Below are 14,727 nucleotides of genomic sequence, written 5' to 3' on the forward strand. Positions count from 1 at the left end.
AAGTGGCATTTACTAACTGTAAGCTGTAAAAATAGTTTTAATTTACTAAAATATATGTCACTAATTTACAGACTTAAATCTGATATTTCATCACTTACTTAGTTTATCCCGTTGTAGCTAATTGGGATAATGCCTGTCATGTTGTAATGGACAGGTACATCAAGGCAGGTGGGGACATTTGCCCCCCCCTTAAATTTGACTAGAAAAATACATGTCATTCAATGAAATACTATGAATCCTTATAAAATCAAAATATTAAAAAAATGATTACTAAGGGTGAACTTTTACCCCTGCCCCCCGAAAAAAAATGAAACAGCATACTTGATTTTAAACAACAAAATTTCGGGTTATCCTTCAAAATGTAAAAAAACAGTGGTAAATCTATCCCGAAAATATTTCTTAAAATATGTCTTTTCAGTGAAATTGAAATTTTTATAATATAAAATTTGTTGATCAAATATAAACATAACATATATTACAGGTCAATTAAAATAATCCCTCAAATGTGTTTTTACCTTCTAATTACATACAAAAAATTGATGGCGCAATTATAAGTAGCCCACAATTCAACCGTGTTTAAAATATTTTCTATTAGTTTAATTTTTTTCTAATTATTTAGCCAAAATTTTTTTAAATTAAATATTAACAAGAAATTAAATTAGCTCCTAAATGTAATTTTTATTTTTTATAAAATGGGAAAATTAATATTTACCATAAGTTAAATTATATTGTAATTATTTTTCTATAATACAAATTATTAGTTACTTATTTTTTTAAATAAATATAAACAAGAATATATAATAGGGCATTTAAATATAGCCCCTAAATCTGTTTTAACTTTGAATTTAATATAATAATTGATGGTGCAATTAGAAGTAGCCCATAATTTAATCGGTAAATGTGCAAATAAACATTTTCTATTAGTTTATTTATATTTTAATTATTCTGGCTTAAAAATATATTTTCTCAATTTTTATAATAGAATATAAACATAAAATATGTAACATTGCGTTTGAAAGTAGCTTCTTAATGTGTTTTAAACTTTTAATTTGATTAAAAATTAATGACCCTATTAAAAGTATCTTTTAATTAATTTGGAAAATGGGAAAATTAGCATATTCTATCAAATTAATTATATCTTTATTATTTTTCGATGATAAAAATTAATTTTATTTTGATTTGATTTTTTTCCTTTGCTTATATATAAACATAAAAAATATCACATGGCATTTAAAAGTAGCCGCAAATATTTTTTAACTTTTAATTTAATTTAAATTTAATAAAAAGTAGATTGAAAGCATCCCATTATTCAATTACGAAATGTGGAAATAACCATTTTCTTCAATTTCACTATAAATATTACAATTATGTTGTCAATTAGAACTAACCTCCAATGCGTTTTTTTAAATAAAGTTTAAAATAGTTATAAAAGTAACCAAAAGAGTTAAAAAATATATTTTACAATAAAAATAATTATATTCACACGCATATATATTTGCATTGTATCATTATCGCAAAGTAATAAATATTAAGAATAAATATTTTATGCTTATTTCTATTCATGTTATTTTTTTGGTTAATTTACAGTAATATCTGACGCATTTTTTAAAAGTAACTACAATATATAAATTTGACTTACACTCTGTGTTATTGAGCGATACGACGCCATTATGGTGTCCGTGTAAATTTTACAATTATTCATGGTGGTTTTTTTTCACAACAAAGCTACACTTTTGTATGGTGTTGAAAAATTCTATCTGTACGTGTTTTAAGCTGGCTTTAAAGCGCAAAACTGACGACTAACTACTCGCAGCCGGGAATTTAAATAAAAACTACAAAATGCAATTCTCTCGTGATTATGTACGGACAGTGAGGATATTTGTCACGATTTTCATTGACTCTAAATGTGGTTGCGAATTTTGTTATTTTTATTTCAAAGCCCGCGTAATTTAATAATCCACGATTGATAATTTAATTTAGAAAGTATTTCAATTTGGTCGACGTTAAAGTAGTTATGAGACGCTTTCGGCGCGCGGTATTAAAACGGAATAAAGTTCGAAAGTAAAGAAAATTTAATTAAAGAAACTTTTACGGCGCAAAAGAGGAGGAATTTAAACCGCAGATTCAAAATATCACCATATTCCCGCTGTTATATTATTAAACTTGCATTAAATGGTTAATTTAATATAATATATATAAATTTACGTATAAACTTTGTAACGTGCGGCACATCACAAAAGCTTTATTAAGATTAAGCTTAAGCGCAAACTTTCGCCATACATCGTATTAATAGGGTCATAATTAAGAATAACAAGTTTACTAAGTTTACATGCATAGCATATTTCGCATATTGTATAGTAGTTGCCCGATGTGAAATATATTACACATACGGAGTACTTCAAACGAAAACGGCGAGTTTTGTGGTTTGCGAATTTTTATAATTCGTGTCGAGGGGTCGCGAGTTTGTTGTGAAAAGTAATTTCACGCATAGGAAAGAAATCGAAAAAAAACACCCGAGGGTAAGTGGAAAACTAATGATTTATATTTGGTGGTGTCACACAGCGAGTTTTGTGCAATTTCATTGCCGAAAAAAGGCGAAGGCCACGAAGGTGTTTCAACCCCAATTTATATCGATTGATGTTGGAGTTTTTGTTATTTATGTATCGCGAAAGACTTGCGGCGTATTTTGATTAATATATAATATTTTGCATATTTATTATAATTGATTTACTGTTTATATTTAATTTTTAGACATAAATTCAATTTCATATAATAACATAATTAAAATGATTGAAAATAGTTTCAGACTATTCTTAACAACACAATGCATCGTTCTAACAAGAAGATTATCATGCGTGTCTGGAAATTTTATATATATTGTAATATAGTTGAGATTAACGAGCAGTATTATTATTAAATATAAAAATTATAGAGATATTTTCGGTAGTAGAGGAACAAAGAATGATTCACGAAACCAAGAATCTTAGCAAAAAAATATCAAGAGAAAAGTATATATTGATTTATTTTATTAACTTATAAAGCCAATAGTAACAACATAACTGTGGCAACAAAAAGCATTAATAATATATGCATTAAAAATACAACTAATAATTTAGGGAATTTTTATTGCATTTCATCATATTATAAAATAAGTTTAAGGTGCAATATTTTTTTTTATAATACGAATGTTTGGGTGTAAGCCAAAAATATGAGCACTATTAATTGGTAACAAGATATTTATAATATTTTATTACTGAAAATAGCCTCTTACATTGTAAGCCATAAATTGCGGTCGCAAAAAGCAGTAAGGCCAGCATCTCCCTTACAATAAATAACTACCAACGAGAAGAAAAAGAGCGAGTGTAAATCACAAATTGAATTTTCCGACCACTGTCTGTTCGTTGATGGCATGTTGGGGTGAGAAATTCGGGAAAGTCACGTATTGACTTTCGACACCGGCTGTTTTGTGTTCAGTTTCACAGATGCCTTCTCCCTGGCCATTAGTCATCCAAGAAGCACCGCAATTATATTAGCGAGTCTCTCAACAAGTTAACGCTGAGTGTTACATGAGAAAAAAAGTTTTTCAAAGGCATTCCGGCCGGGTTTCCCTCGGTAAATTGGAATTCAAGCCTTTGCCACTGCTTTTTATTTTGCTCAGAATATTGTAGAGGCAAAGGTGTTAAGCGAAAGTTTGGGGTAAGGCGGGAGGGGTGAAAATATGGCAAGGGGAAGTCTTCTCATGGGCTAGAGTGATTTATGTTTTCTCTAAATTGCAGAGAAAACTCTTGATTTTTTACAGACGTATTTACGATTTTATATTTAAAATATAATAAAAATGACACGATTATGCTAATCTTAATTGTATTTTTAATTCAACAATATATAAATATACTTATTGGAAAATTCTATAGTATTCCAGTTTTCTTAAACGATATTTTGACTAATACCTGCGAAAAAACTCGTCCGTGTTATTCTTTCCCAACATTAGCCTGGATAATCGAGAGTATATTGTTTCTCAAAAACAGTTGCCTGTCGTAAAACAGCTGTTAATACGGAACCATATTGTTAGTAAACACCGAAATGGCTGTCAAAATCAGCTGTTTACGTTGTTTTAAAACGACGCATGATTTACTTTGTCGCGTCGGATGCGCAACCCTGAAAACCCTGAACCTACCCCCCGTTTTCGCACATGGTTCGGCAATAAATCCAGGGTTGCTAATAAACATGTCGGCCGCAAGTGGCGCCCGTGTCGGGGGGCCAGAGTGAAGAGGCCATTGTGTCGGCGTACGTAACTCTTTACGCCGCGATTTTTTTACAACCTGGCAACACAAGGTCTGAATCGCGCAGAAGATAAACAATAAAAATGTATATTTACACGTCACGTGTGTAGGAAAAATGTGCGAAATAGGGCCGTTTTTGCTGCTTTCGGATAAGATTGCCGACGCTGTTTAAGAATCGTAAACACGTACCTCTTTAGACTCTCGAGCAAAATCGTTATACGTTTACGTGGTGGGATATCTTTTAAATTTCGTACACAATGTATTCTCATTGTATCCTAAACTGAAAGAGAGTAACATATTATCAGAATATTTATAAATATCTCACATTGAATTGAACAAAATATTTTTTATAAATAAATATTGGAGTGAAAAATATTTAATGAAGCTATTTCGCTCTTAGAATTTTGTTATTTATAAAGGGTAGGTAATCATTAATTCCATCATCTCTGACAGCAGCACTGTTAAATATTTAAAATAACAATAATATGAACTAAATTCACAAGGATATATCATATTCTTTTAGTTAAAAATATAATAAAAGACTTTTATTATTTTAATATAAGTAAACCGCAAAAAAATAAACAGTTAGTTTTTTAACGGTAGACGGTTAGTAACTTTGAAGTAAAATGATCAATAATGTACAGTGAGCTATAATAATAATTAAAAACAGGCAAAATATTTGTATTAAATAGTGTGTAACTTTAGTTAAGATATTTCTAACAGCGAGTTTAATAAATCTAAAAAAATGTAAAATACTAAATATTGCATGACTATAAAAATACGATACAATTCAAATATGAATCACAATTTAATTTAATTAATAATAATAATATTTAAGGTACATATATATTACTATGTAATTACTTATAATAAAATCTATGGTATATAACCATTTTATAATTATTAGAACAGACTGAATCAAATCATAATAAAAAATGTCTTATATGTAACAATAAGAAATGTGTTTGATGAGCGAAAGTGGCCGAGATGGATTATAGCTTTTAGCTTGAGTTTCAAACGTCAATAAACTATGTCACCCTTCCGCCCTAAGAGTTAAGCATGACCAGTTAATGGGGCGGCCAGCCGGCGAGCTTTTATTGTCAAGGGGGAGGGGATTTATGGCCAAGGCTGGACCGGTGAGAACTTCGGACACTGGCCAATATTTTGCACTTGCAATCAGATCCGAATGTGCAATGCAACACTCAACGATACTAAGATAATTGCACAATGTGGTCAGACGAACCAATCAAGAGTTCAAATCTTATTATATCCACACACATACACATACAGTATGAACGAAGGCCATAAAGTATGTAACGCGGATATCATCCCAGCTCCATCGATATATAACAATGTATTATAAGCTGAGTCTGGTTTTTATGTGATTGTTGGCAGTAAACGTCTTCATATATTCTGAAGTTATGTATATATTTTCTATGAAATAATAATATTGATTTTTTTCAAATCAAGTCTGAAATATAAGCGTTTATATAACTAAAGAAACCCTCTTTGAATTAATAGCTTTGCATTGGCATAAGGAAATAATGGACTATAAGAGGGTATATAGTCTCAGACGTAAATTCACTTCGATTTCATATAATAAAACCACCATAAGTCATTTATGTTTGGATTGAATACGCGCTGATATATGTATAAGCAGGAATGTGCTAAGAAAAATACATGACTTTTAACCTAGCTTCAACATAACCTTTCATTTTATAGGTATAGCTTATCAATTACACTAATGTACTTAACGTAGATATTGTCCATTTCAAATATATATAAAAGAGTTTCAGTAGAAAATGGTTTAATTTTTAACAAAAATAGGGAGTCATTGAAAATGTTTGTGAAGGAAGTATATTTGTTGTTTATTTTATGAATTTAATACCGAGACAACTAAAAATATTTTTAATATGTACGATAAAGATACAATTAATGTTCAACAAAACTGAGTTTGAGAAGTGTGTAGTCAAATGGATACGAACAACATTATACAAGCATAGGTAAGTCTAATTAAACTTTTCCAAGGCGGAAATATTCCAAAAAGTAATGATTCAATCATGCATTATAAGCTTCTAGAATCCATTAAACGCTATTATTAATAAATATCCGCTCTTCAAAAATATAAGGCTATGTATTACCATTACAGACAATGGTAAGAAAATCAATTAATATATTATCAAGCAACAATGATTATCTCTAAAACTTGTTACTTATTTATTAAGATAAAACACTACTAGATGAATATTTTATAAGAACATCCAAAATCGAATATTAAACATACACTTAATCGCAGAAACTAAAAGTCTATCCATTATTTAGACAAAACCCTAAACTTACCCCCAAAGTCTATGGTGATATTATAGTCGTATTTACGATATAGAAAATACGCGTTCGTCAATTTATGTTTAACCAAGCCGCAATCTCTATTCGGTTAGAGTTTCAATAACGCCGGTTTATAGTTCGAATATAATTGCAGGGGGTTGGAGCGGTTTTCGGGGGATTGTCGAGTGTTTGTGGACCATTAAGGTTTAATTTATACTACACGACCGAAGTAAAATACTCCGAATGCCAAACCAACATGTCCGATAGCGTGTGAAGTGTCGAAAGACTTACTATATAATATGTTATAACGAATCAAAATTTATTGCTTTTTTTGACAAATTTTATCGACTAGGAAACAATCAGAGGCCATTATCAAAGTGGCGTAAAAATATCGGCATTGTTTTATGGTTGATTTAATTTAGATAAGATATTATGTTTAATATATAAAATATATTTTTTGTAATTGACTTGTAGTTGGGTTTACTCTATGATTTTATGTAATAGTCCATTATATGGTTGTGACCATGGCTGTTGTTTGCGGTACTATTAATTATGGTTCGTAATTATTCGCGAGCACGCATTGTCCACCCAACAACGCCTATTCATCACCCTCGCCTATAACTTTAATATTTCTCGGTAATGAGGCTTAGCAACAACTATGCTGTGTATATTTAAAAACAATCAATAATACAATTATTTCTTGACAATAAATAAAAAAACGTTAATCGATCCCCTTATTAAAATTAAATAGTTTATTGCAAAGCATAGCGTGCTCTATTAAAAGTATTGATACATTAACCATCATGTAATTGCATTTTTTACATATTTTGATGTGTATTATTTTTAATATACATTTTATTTTTTTTAAATCACAATTTAATAATGGTTTGTGTTAAATAATAAGTAATACAAAAAAGCAGTTAAAATACCTACTTGATTTATTTTATAATTTACAAATTTATTAAACTATTTATAATGTATATATTTCACAATTTTAATAATCATTTCTTTATATGAAATTATTCTACTACTGTAAAAATATGTTTATTAATAAAATTTCAACATATCCTATCAAAGGGCAACGAGAAATCAATACATCTGATTTGTTGAAACATCTACAAATAAGAAACCTTAAGCCTTCACCCTTAGTATATGAGAAAAATTGTTATATACATTTTATCTTAATTTTTTCACTTACTTTTAAAATGAAAAAATGAAATTCTATACTTGCACTACATTTTTACTTATATTTAAATTATATTTATTTTATGAAGTATGAATGTATTACCATAAAAAAATTATATACATTTCTACTTTAGTTTTTACCACTAAATAAATTTATCATTGTTTTTACTGGACTGCATTAGGTTCAGCTGAATTTAATTGTTGTGTTGTATTATGGCATAATCAACATGTTTATTATCATAAATTTTAAAATTAAAAATTAACAACGTCATAATTTTATGAAACGTGTGTCAGAAATGCATGGTACCATTTTGCAACGAAAGAACTGTTTATATTGTTTTTACCATCCACAAAATTTATATTATATTTAATACCCATGTTTGAGTTTGATTTAAAAGTTCTAATATATGCATATTACGCTTTTCACGTCAAGCTTTCCCAGTATAAATTGAATAACAAAGACTCGCGATGTGTGTTTAAAATGGCCATGTCAACACAATCCTGTAATATGTGAGGTCCTATCAATAATTATTTTTTTAGGCTATTATTTATGTTTATGGTAATGATAGTTTAAAGCAAAAAGAAGCGACGTTCGTGATTATTAAATCACTGGAACATCATTGTTTTCGCTGATTAACTAATTGTAAAATTATTTTAATAGGCGTTTAAGAATCAATAAATTTAATGAACCATGTAAAAATCGTTTGTTATATAACGGTTATTTATAGTCGATAGCCTTTTGTTAGGTACGGAAAAAAGCAGGTACAAGTCTCATATGATGGAATCGAGAAAATCATTCCTCACCAGTAAGTGAGAAATAAATGAAAATTATATTCCCTTGAATATGAATGAAGTCTAACGTCCCTTCCAGTCCTCGAACATATGATCAATGTCGATAATTCGAGGTGGAACTAGACTCTTTGTTGACTATAATAATATACTCGAAATCTATATGAAATTTATATGCAAGTTTGATTTTAAGGCTTCGTATGCATTTTACGCTATTCGCATCAAGCATTCCCAGTATAATGAAACGGAGCTCACCGTATGCATTTGAATAACAAAGACTTAACGAATTCCGGAAAGCCTTCATCCGCTTTTCACCGAACGTGTTGCTTAAAACACATTAGATAGCGTGACGTACGTCCCATAGGCATAAAATGAAAAATAATTGTGTTTTAATAGAACGAGTCATACTGTGTTATCGCATCCGACAAAGTTTCAATAAATACGTACCTGAAAAATTAAAACAAAATAGATTAGTTTAAGTCATACTTTAATTAATTTTGTTCGGAGAGTTGAAAAGTTTGTCGCTCCCGAGCGTCGGAGAAATTAAAATGGTGTCCAATTAAGGGACTATAGCTATTCGGAATTTCATTTAAGAGCCGCATTGCTGCCACAATTGGTGAGCGGAAATACAAAGCTGCAAAAGCGCCAACCTTAATGTATGCAAATCCAGCACGAAAGCCTTCCAATACGGTCGAGTTAGAAACGAACGAGTTGATTGCTCTAATTTAATTTATTACGAATGACTGCAGTTCAACTTTAACGACATTGATTGATTAATTGTTAAATTATTATATTGTAATAATAAAACGTTTTTTTTAAATGCAACATTACAGGTCAAAAAACTTAACTGAAGGGCGAAAATGAACAATTATTAAAAGGAGGGATCTTATAGCTAGCGCAAGGGGAGAGGAGATAGTCTTAATTAAATGGAGGAGGAGAGCTCAAGTCTTGATTAGAACAATGAAGCTGAATATTAATTGTTTAGTGTTATAGTTTGTTCGTGATCAAAAGCAATTTTATGTCGAGTATAATTATTAAAACTGATTGTTTATATTTCCCGTGTATAGCCATTTAAACACAGTTGTTAATCACAATTCAGAGCTTTAATGCGTCCAAGTTGTACCATAATAAAGCAATAAAGGAAATATATTATTTTTTATGGCATTCTTTTTGATGAACAAAAGTTTTTTTAATTATCGTAATAATGCCCTATTAAGAGCCACTCCGGTGATATTTTACAATTCGCAAAATAAAAAGTGAAATTGCAGCTTTTTTTTGAACAAAGTTTCGAGACGCTGCAGGTGTCTCACCCCCGAGGCAATGATTTATTCAGGGCTCGTATTAAAAATGTAAGTGGAAAATCCGCCCCGCTTCAACTCATCCTTAACCAAACTCCAGAATGGGGTAGTAAGCACCGAACAGAAGGGGATGATTTCTTCGTGAAATTATCTGAGACGAGATTTGCATAGAAATTCCATTCGTATGATAAGCAAAGCATTGGACGCAGAATCGATTTTGTTTAGTCAGATTATTAACGCAATTAGTTTTGATAACTTTAACAGAAACGCACGTTAAACTCCTTCGGAGAGTTTGGGATTAATATATCAAAGGGGCGGCTCGTGACAGGGCGAAGACAGGCGACAGGTGTGGAGGGTAAAACGGGGGTTGAAATATGAAAGAAGCGAGAGTACAAGAAATGCAATGCATTATGTCTTAGATACTTCACAAATACAAAAAAATAATATGATAATAACTTATGTTTTAATGTAACAATATCATATCATAAGAAGGGGTGTTGTGGGTATTAGCGGAAGCTTGGGGTCGATATGCCAACCGTGAAGGTGGTTCGAGACCGGAATTTTTGATTATCTAACTTTGCAGAAAGAGAACAGAGGTGCAAGGAAAAAGTTAAGGCAGTACGATTATGGGGATCAAGGATTTCGCCTTTACGCCACCACACCCCCATCATCGTTTTCCCCGTCGTATTGAGAAAAGCGTGTGATAAGAATTGCGAATTATCACCAAGAACGTGTCTGACAATTATATTAGCTAAGGCTTATTCACCATCGTATGTTTATAATATTAATATGCGATTAGGGAATATGAAATGTCACGAATAAAAACTAAACACACGTTTATAATATATATATATAATATATTCAACATGCAAATTAAATTAAAATGAATTTACTCGTGAGTAATATATAATAATTTGCTTTTATATTTATAGTAAATGTATATATTATATAATACAGAAAACATAATTTCTGATTTTATGTAATATGATAATCCTATTAACACGCGTCATAATCGATTGGTAAAATTCAAAGCAATTTGTTTCTATAAAATAATTTTTTTGCTTCGATTTTATTTTATGTAAGACATTGTCACATTATTATAAATATAAGACAATGTCACATTTTTATGAAAATAAATTATTTCACTTAAACATAACATATGAAACACCCTGTGTAACAAATCATTTTATAAGTAAGCTTAAGCTTAATCGACGCATATATACATATATCTACATATATACACATACGTTTAAATAATTATATTATAAATTAACAGGTTGTCTGATAAAAAAATACAACAATCATATTTTCACGCGTCCTAATTGCTATTTTTATATTTGATAATATATAAAAAAAATATGTATTATTAATAAAATACATTTTTTATTGATTATTGCTATAAAAAATTGTAGAAAAACATTTTTTTAAATTTAACTATTACTTTTATGTGCTCTTTTGAGACACACTTTTTTATATACGAGATATCACTATTAATTTTTTAATGAGTACGATATTGATTTTTTTATTACTTCCGGTATTAACTGCAAACTTTACGACTTTAGTTAAATAAAATTCATATTAACCGAGAGATATAAAAACATATCCCCTAATCAAAGACTTTCATAAAATCTACTTATAGGGGAATATTAAAAAAATTAAAATATCGATTGAAAATAAAAATGAATATTTTTAAATAATTTAAAAATAACTATTAATCTGATTTCCTTGATATTTAAATCATGGTTTCAGGTGGAACACCTGTATTAAATTACTACGTTTAAATTGTAATAAAAACCAAATATGAACATCAAACTAATAAATCTTGAATAGAAACAGTTAAAACGCTCTTTTCAAGTTATTCACAGAGGTTTCGAGTTATTATATCGAAAATTGTCCCGAGGGGATGATTTGCTCAGAGCGTTTTAAAGCTTTCGAGTCGGGGTTAAATATAAAACTTTATAGGAGGGGTCTCAGAGTGCGTTCGAGGTTAATGAGCAGGAAAAAATGTCAACTCACGTTTTTAAAAGTGTATAGTAAGAATGGAATGCCGTAAAAAAGGAAATCTTTTAATGCAATTTTCGTGTTCAATTCGCACATTCTTATCGGTTTAATAAAATTTTATGATAATCGGGTAGTAACTAAAATAATAAAATATTTACCTCATAACAGGTCATCTGAGAGTTTAATTGTCTAACAGCTCCCCTTCCTAATGCCTCTCTTTTCCTTTGTGCACTAAACAGTCTCAGCTCTTTTCTTTCTTCGTCAGTTAATGCGTGGCAGTAACGTACCTGAAATAATTTTAATAAAAAATTAATACATAGTTACTTATAAAAAATATACATTTGATGCATTAAAATATACTTCATTATCATGTGGTGGTAGCTGTCGCAATAATTGTCTCACTCTATGCCTCTCTCCAGCAGAATTGACATAAGGAATTTTATCTTCAGGTAATGATGAGAAATATAAATGAACCTGAAATTGAACGGATCTAAAATTAATAATTTATAATATAAAAAAACAATTTCGCATGATATTTTTAAATTATAGCTAGCATCGTAAGTCATAAGAACGATAAAATTCCCGGCTGAATTTCTGTCGAAGTGAGTCAAAATAGATGTTAGATGCGATCAATCATAATTTTATCATATTGCCTTTCAAGTGGCGTATTATATATCATATTTTTAACATAAAATATTTATGAAAGTAAAAATACGTGAATAAAAGCTTTAAAAATATGTATAAAATGAATTAATCTTTAGTCTTACATAAACATAGTTGTCGTGTTTACTAGAACACAAGTTGATGTAATATTTAATAAGCGACCTGATGTACAACCCAGACGTGGACTTCCTCTTCAGACTTATTGCTTCCACAGGACCTTCCGTTCATACATATTGCCACAAGGGTTTATATGAGCGTGTAATGAAAAAAAATCTCACGAGTTTACGTCGACAATTCAGATGAAATATTACTCGAGCTCACTAGTGTTATATTATGGAACGTAAAAACACCGGAAAATTTATTAACGCGATTACTTCATAATGTATTTATTATGAAATTCGGACGATCGTAAATGTACGGCGAGAAAAATAGTCAAAGCACGGAATAAACACTTGAAAATAAATAATGTTACTAATAACATGTACCAACTTGTACGTGTACTATAATACGTTTTGATTGATCTCGTGGCAATGAACTTAGCAACCCTGATTTTACTTACAATACCTCACAATACATAAAAGAGTATATATCAAACTTTTATCGAGCTAGAAAATCGTGTGTTGTGTGTACAGCATGTTTCTAATGAGAAAAAAATAACAATTTGCGATTAAATATGAATATAAGCCATAGTAAGTAAACATTATGAGATTTTGATAATTATTTTATTACCCAAATATTTTTATAGACTTTCGTGAAATTAGGCACTTTAATAAAAGTGAAATAATAAAAATAAATTCTTGTGTTTAGATATGCAAATTATATTTTACATTTTAACGCTTTAAACTGTTATTATTATGATGTGTAAAAATAATTTTCATTTTCTAGCAAATTACATTGACTTATTTACATTAAACTAAAAGTACAATTAACGGGATTTATATATTTTTATTACAAATCTAATCATATTGACTTGACAGGTTTTTTCAATGCGACATGATGGCTATTATACAATTAAGCATTTTAGAATATATATAAGATAGAACAGTAATGATGCGAACCAAAAAAAGATGCGCACTATGCTACAAAAAAATCCAGCTCTTCATAGTTATCGCCAAAAACATCCCTATGTTTGACAAGCGCGTTGAGAAGCTAGATGGGTAGTGCAAGAGAAGCGTGCTGACGTCATGGCCGCAACTGACAAGAATAAGGTACGCGATCGCGACTCTATAGGGCACTAATACTCGAAGCCGATAGTCACCGAGCATTGATCGCTCCTAGAAAAAATGCACTAGGATATAAATACGGATACGACCCGTACTATTTATTGTAGAAATATCTCAGATTAGTAAAAAAAGGTGTGTTATATATCATTTTTATAGCTTTGTTTTGAATGACTTGTAATTTAGAAATAAATAGTGTTGCTGGTGTTACTCCACACCGGAATTAATTAATTGCTTATAGATTATTTTAGCGCATAGATTTAGATTTTTGTTACCGCACTTTTTTATTATTAAATATCAGTCTTAGGGCCGCAATGGCGGCAAGCCCATTAGAGCGAAGTTCAAAAATAGGTTTATTAAATTTAAGTTTGGAGTCCAGGTGTAAGCACAGTCATTTAACGATTTATTTCCATTTTACTTTATTGCCATCTTCATTTAGAAGAGTTGGCTGCAAAGTTTATCTACGATTTGTGAAAATAATTGCTTCATTATAAAAAATATCTAAATCGCTTATAAATAAATACATACAGGGCGAGGCAGAGATGCAAACTGACTAAAAAAATTAAATACTCGAAAACAATGTAAATAGACCAATATGAAAAATAGAATCAACCGCGTAGATAAAGATTAAAATTGCAAAGTTAACTCACTTTTAAATGTCATTAAAACACAAAAAAGTCCTGGAATCACAAGTTGATATGCCATTTTTAGCAAAATATAAAGGAAAATATCATGTAATGGACCGTTAATTGAATATTTTAATCAATTAATGTTATCATGTATTGGACTTTGTTATAATTGATGTTTTAACAAATGTTATATCATTTTTTACGTTGGTTTTTATTTTAATAAATAATTATATATATATATATATATATATATATATATATATATATATATATATATATATATATATATATATATATATATATATATATATATATATATATATATATATATATATAT

General features: G+C 29.5%; 1 protein-coding gene and 1 long non-coding RNA gene across 7 annotated transcripts in view; one reads left to right on the forward strand and one right to left on the reverse strand.

Moving 5' to 3' along the window:
* The window catches only part of LOC148232052 (uncharacterized), a 136,397-nt gene that overhangs the window by 87,020 nt on the left and 34,650 nt on the right, over positions 1-14,727 (forward strand). The window lies entirely within an intron of this gene.
* The window catches only part of LOC148232059 (uncharacterized), a 282,135-nt gene that overhangs the window by 49,368 nt on the left and 218,040 nt on the right, over positions 1-14,727 (reverse strand). For all 6 annotated transcript variants that reach the window (XM_088192740.1, XM_088192742.1, XM_088192741.1 and 3 more), the window contains 2 exons: positions 12,239-12,352; positions 12,037-12,165 (listed from right to left, as the gene is read on the reverse strand). In XM_088192740.1, the coding sequence (XP_088048866.1) occupies positions 12,037-12,165; positions 12,239-12,352 (243 nt within the window). The remainder of the gene's footprint in view (positions 1-12,036; positions 12,166-12,238; positions 12,353-14,727) is intronic.

Source organism: Plectrocnemia conspersa, unplaced genomic scaffold (genome assembly GCF_051122295.1).
Source record: "Plectrocnemia conspersa isolate PC_06_02 unplaced genomic scaffold, ASM5112229v1 ptg000009l, whole genome shotgun sequence".
Classification (NCBI taxonomy): Eukaryota; Metazoa; Arthropoda; class Insecta; order Trichoptera; family Polycentropodidae; genus Plectrocnemia; species Plectrocnemia conspersa.